General features: G+C 46.6%; 1 protein-coding gene across 4 annotated transcripts in view; it reads left to right on the forward strand.

Annotated features, from left to right (window-relative positions):
- Window positions 1-5,750, forward strand: part of LRRC20 (leucine rich repeat containing 20) — an 80,721-nt gene extending 74,971 nt beyond the window's left edge. For 3 of the 4 annotated variants that reach the window (XR_014526188.1, XR_014526189.1, XR_014526190.1), the window contains exons 5-6: window positions 140-3,213; window positions 4,074-5,750. Coding sequence is in view for 1 of the 4 variants with exons in the window: in XM_083503238.1 (XP_083359364.1) it covers window positions 140-285 (146 nt within the window). In the remaining 3 variants the exon portion in view is untranslated. Of the gene's footprint in view, window positions 1-139 lie in introns of all 4 variants that reach the window. The other variant, XM_083503238.1, reaches the window with a different exon arrangement.
- Window positions 5,751-6,000: the final 250 nt, after the last annotated feature.

Consider the following 6,000-nt stretch of genomic DNA (forward strand, 5'->3'; position numbering starts at 1 on the left):
CTGACCTAGTGTCCAATCGTATTTGTTTTTCTTTTATGGTGATTTAATGGAGGACATCCGCTATTCATGTCTAACATGCTGGTGGCTGGCATTCAGGCTCGGGTGTTACTGATTCCATCCCTCTTTTTCCTTGCTGCAGATGTGCCTGTCGAGAAGCTGGCCACCATGGAGTCTCTGCAGAGTGTGAACCTCAAGTCAAACCCTGTCAATGACGAGATCCGAGTGATCGCCAGGCCTCTGATCAAGTTTGACCTCCTGACATCTCCAGCTGCCCCCAGAGTCTGACACGCGGTGGACTTTTGGGCATGTAGTCGTAATCAGGCATGGCTGTAAAGGAAAAGAGAAGGCAGTGTTTGCTGAGCTAGGATGCTTTCCTAAGGCTGCGCTGCTCCTGCATGTGTTAGGTTTCTTGGGCTTCCAGAGGAGCAGGAAGCATGATGTTCCTTCCAAATCACAGTGGTCCTTGCTGAACCAAAACTCTGCTAAACTGTGAATAGACTGAAAGCACATCGTGCCTGCAAAGAAAAATGGCTCTCTTTCTCAGCTTCCCTAGGACATACAACAGTCTCTCCAGTCCTGGACTGACAAAGGTGTGAACAGAATACCTTAAGGGTGGAGAACGTGTGGTCCTCTAGATATTGCTAGACTACAAGTCCCATTGTCCCTGACCATTGGATAAGGTTGATGGCAATTGCAGCCCAACCTGTTTTTAAAAACAGTTTCACAGCATTTTTTATACGAGTCTAGAGTCCACCTTGCTGACCTGTGCAATGTGAAAGCAGATTCCAAAAACTCTTGAGTGCTGTATTCCTTCTGCATCCCATTCTCTCTCTCTCTCTCTCTCTCTCTCTCTCTCTCTCTCTCTCTCTTTCTCTCATACACACAGTATGCTGAAGGGGTTTAATGTTGAGCTGTGAGTGGCTGAGTACCCCCTTGCTTATATCCTAAGCATGGGGAAAGGCTTGCTATGTGCTTGTCAGTGGAAAACTACCAGATTCATCCTTCCTCTACTTTTTGTTTGTTTGGTTTTGAAAGAGCCCTTTAAAATGCTGCATGTGCTCAGTTTCTGGTTTTCATTAGTTGGAGCATAGTGGCTTGACCTTAGGTTGCAGCTTGGGATTCCTTTGTTTTCTTTCTCAGCACTATAGCCAGGGGATTTTCTTGGAAATTATTTTCCCCTACTGCAACCCCACCCCCACCCCTGCAGGCTATTGTTCCCCTCTCCCTTTCAGCGTGTGATTGACAGACTTCCTGCTTTGGCAAATAAACGGCCTGACCCTCTGAAATCCAATGCACTACACAATACAAGCTTCATAGCAACAGATGAAGAAGTACTTTGCAGCACTGGGATGGCTTTGGGATTTGAAAGGCGGGAGAAACGGCTGCATCTCGACCCTGAGTACCGTAGTTTTCTCTAAGTCCATACATGTGCCCACCTGTTTACTGAGATGATGGCTGGGGATGGAAGGCTTAAACCTCCCCTCCCTTCATGGTACAGTGCCAGGCAGTAACAATCAGTCCACCCTCCTCGCTGCACCTGTTTGCAATCTCAAAAAACATGATTCACAGCTGCATGGTTAACATAATGTGCTGTTAACTTTCCCCTGAGTTAGCTTCGGAGCAATGTCATATTAGGTAAAGGTAAAGGGACCCCTGACCATTAGGTCCAGTCGTGACCGACTCTGGGGTTGCGGCGCTCATCTCGCTTTACTGGCCGAGGGAGCCGGCGTACAGCTTCTGGGTCATGTGGCCAGCATGACTAAGCTGCTTCTGGCGAACCAGAGCAGCGCACGGAAACACCATTTACCTTCCCGCTGGAGTGGTACCTATTTATCTACTTGCACTTTGACGTGCTTTTGAACTGCTAGGTTGGCAGGAGCAGGGACCGAGCAATGGGAGCTCACCCCGTCGCGGGGATTCAAACTGCTGACCTTCTGATCGGCAAGTGCTAGGCTCTGTGGTTTAACCCACAGCGCCACCCGCGTCCCTTTTAATGTCATATTACAAATGGCCAACTGGACAAGGATGGGGGAGGCATTCGCACCGTTTGCATTTTCATGCAGCCCTATCCAATCCATACTTTCTGAAAATGAGAAAGCAGGAGAAACTGACAGATCAGTCCATCCCTAAAATGGGGGTAGTAGTAGTATTTATTTATTATACCTTGGCCATCCAACTGGGTTGCCCCAGCCATTTTGGGAGGCTTCCAAGTAAAACACAGCATCAAACATTAAGAGCTTCCCGAAACAGGACTGCATAGCTGTCAACTTTTCCCTTTTCTTGCGAGGAATCCTATTCAGAATAAGGGAATTTCCCTTTAAAAAAGGGAAACATTGACAGCTATGGGACTGCCTTCAGATTTCTATGAAGTTGCTTAACTCTTTGACATCTGTTGGGAGGGCATTCAACAGGGCAGGTGTGACTACCGAAAAGGACTTCTGCCTGGTCCCCTGTTATTTCACTTCGCGCAGTGAGGAAACCGCAAGAAAGCCCTCAGAGCTGGACCTCATTGTCCAGGCTAAACGATGGGGGTGGAGACGCTCCTTCAGGTATATAGGGCTGAAGGAGTGCCCCTCACAGTGCTCCTTAACCCTGCATGCTTTCCTACCACCCCCCTCCAACTTTCCCAATACTCCTTAATTGAAACAATACTATATACTACTAAAATAATAGTGATAATGCTGATAGATAAAGAGCTGATCTGGGTGGAGGCATCAGAGAAGGAAAAGCTTCAGCAGAGGTTGGGACACAGCCAAAAGGAGAAGTGCAAAAACTCTAATCTTTCATCAGATAAACAGCTTCTCTTTTTGCAGTTGGGGGGTGTACATAATTTATCTCTCAGTGCTTTATCCATTATCTTGGCTTCATGGAGGCTGATTGCCGCTTTGCTTGCTTTCCAGATCAGATACCAAGACTGTTTTGACTGTGCCATGTTAGAGATGATAGAGGAAGCATTAACGTTACATTAGTTCAGTTCTGGGAAAGAACGGCATGCTTTAGAGAGGAGCTCACGGCTACTGCTCCACTTCCCTGTTTTGCAGGGGGGTTCTTCATGTTTACCTTTGCTTCCTCAGGGACAGTGGGGAGGACTCTCAGGTCTGGAGGGCCAAATCTATCCAGCGCTCAGGAAGCTCCCCAAGCTACAACATTTCTCCCCCTGATTTTTACTGACTCTGCTCCATACTCTCCTCGAGTTCTTTTGCCTGGCTCGACGCACAGCTTACATGCTGGAGTGACAGCAATTGGGCATCTCTTGGGGACAGGAAGTCTGTGTCTGGGCTGGTGGTAAAGTTCGGGGAATCCCTGGTTGGGTGGAAGTCCCGGAAGCAAAGTCTTATTGCACTTTCTTCCACTGAGGCTGAGTTCAGTGCGTTGTCGGATTTGTGCAGGGAGTCGGACTTCTACCAGTGCTTGATCCAAGAGATCTGTGGGGATTGTTGCTTGCCCATAACTGTTTGGGGAGACAATCAACCTTGTCTTAGGTTGGCAGAATCTGGACAGTTCAAGTCCAGAACCAAGCATTTGGACATACATTTCCAGAATGTATGTCAGAGTGTCCAAGCAGGTTGGATACAGCTCAAGTATTGTTCGAGCCGGGAGAACCTAGCTGATGGGTTTACTAAACCCTTGACCTTCCAGCGACATGGGGAGTTCTGTGAAGGGTTGTGTTTGGGGTGAGTTATACTCACACTTTCCCTCAGGGTGTGAGATGAGAGGGGGTGTGAGGAGAATCAGAACTTACAGGGTTAAACAGTTCTGTGTGACGTCTCACATTCTGAGGCGTGGTTTGGTTCACATACGGGAATCTTTCTTTGTGTGTGAGTTTCCTTTCGTTTTTGGCTGAGAGAGGAAAGAATGTCCGCTCTCTCGCCGGGACTGATTTATGATGTTTTTCTTCTCATTAAAGGCTGTTAGAGATTAGCAAGAAGCCTGCGTTCAGTCTGATTTGTTATCCACACACAAGGCATCATTTTCTGCCGCTGCAGAACTCTGCTAAGAGCTCAAGCTTTTTCTATCGGCACAGAACCCTCCATCGGCACAGGGGAAGTGTGCCGGGCGCCATCTTATCTCAGCAGTCCTTGAACTGCAGCAATTTTGCCTGCCTGGAGGTATAGAGAGAAACCTCTGGCTTTTGCAAGGTTGGAATGTAGCCTACTGTACAAAGGAAAGAATCACATCTGTGGCTCTGCCCACATCTGGCTCTGAGCTTCACACACAGGCCTGTGGTCCCTACAGGGTTGCCCTCAAGGCAATGCAACCCTTGGGCTGACAAAGGTTACCCATCCCTGTTGAAGATCCTTCATCAGTTATGTTGCTGCCAGAGAGGAAAGGTTAATTGTCTATTGTTTTTTCTGGTTGTTTCCTATTTGGGAGGTTTTTCTCTAGGACAATAACAAACAAATTGGGATCAGGGGGCCAAATGAAGTAATGTAAACACTGAGGTGATAAGGAAGATTTATTAAAGGTAAAGGACCCCTGGACGGTTAAGTCCAGTCAAAGGCAACTATGGGGTTGCAGCGCTCATTTCACTTGCAGGCCGAGGGAGCCAGCGTTTGTCCACAGACAGTTTTCCAGGTCATGTGGTCAGCATGACCAAACCGCTTCTGGTGCAAGGGGACACCGTGAGGGAAACCAGAGCGCACGGAAATGCCGTTTATCTTCCCGCCACAGTGGTACCTATTTATCTACTTGCACTGGCATGCTTTCGAACGCACACAAACGTATAAAAATAGGATTACTGAAAGCACACAGATATTCTCATGAACAAGAAAGTGCCGTGCAGCACCTGACTAGCAATTTTCATCTCAGCATAAGCTTTTGTGGGCAGAAGTCCACTTAATCAGCCGCATCAAGGGTGATCCTCAATTGTCACATTTATCTTTGTGTGAAGTATCCCACTGCCACCCCCTGAATTTGTTCTTGGAGGCTCCCCCAACCTTCTTGAGCAGATTTGGGGACAGCGATGGGGGGAAGAGGGGTCCTCTTGCCCTTAGTACCATCCTTGCTCTAGCGCAAAAGTTTGTTGAATATTGCCCATTATCTGTGACAGTTCAGTTAATGTTTAAATATATGCCCTTTACGGCAGTGGTAATTTGCGACTACTCATAATGCTGAGGTTCTTGTGTTATTTAATGCCTGCGGTGGAAAAGGAAAACCATTGTCCCCATTCAGACACAAATGAACAGAATTGAACTTCAAAAAATGCATATATTCTCTGGAGTGACTTTTCAGAGACAGTGCAGTATGCTAGCCCTATACAGACGTTCAGGCTCTTACAGCACAGTGCAGAATTGGGATCTCACTGGGCCACCTCAGATTTGTGTGCTGAAGGTACTACATTTGCACTGGGCCCTGTCTTCAAGGGTGCCTAATGAGCAAATGCCTCATTCCTACCATTTGTAGAACTTGATTTTGCATAAGACCCTTTGTCCAAGTGGAGTCTATGAATGTTTCGTCCTATACGTGCAACCCCTGGGCAAAAGGTTTGCTGCAACATGCAAATAACCCCAGTCTTCCACAGCACACTCAGTTTAAACATCTGCAGGAAACAACTGGTTTTCCACTTCCCACCATCAATAGTCTTTAGTTTATTGACGGTTTTTTTAAAAAAAAGATTTACGCCAAGAGTTTTAACAGTGTGCCATTGATTTTGTCAGCTTTCTGTAATTGTTATTTATTGTTTGCAAAAGAAACTGCGTAAACTAGGCACTGTACATAAACCGAAATAAAGCCACAAAACCAGAAACAAATGCCAGTGTCATTTCCTGTTTGGTTAGCATTCATCCCGATTGGCTAGCACAAAGTTTGCAGGGAGATTATTCAAGGTCCATAGTTTACTGAGCATTTATTTGGCTTTATTTGCAGAGAGGTTTACACTGTCAGGTCAAGCAATTGTTACCCCACCCTTTGGTTCTGAATTTCCACCCATTAAAATTTGACAGTAAGGAGTTTTGCTCTTGAGTGCTTTTGTGCTTTAGAAAATGAGTATGTTGGAGATGC

The sequence above is a fragment of the Podarcis liolepis genome, assembly GCF_965112155.1.
Source record: "Podarcis liolepis genome assembly, chromosome: 5".
Lineage (NCBI taxonomy): Eukaryota > Metazoa > Chordata > Lepidosauria > Squamata > Lacertidae > Podarcis > Podarcis liolepis.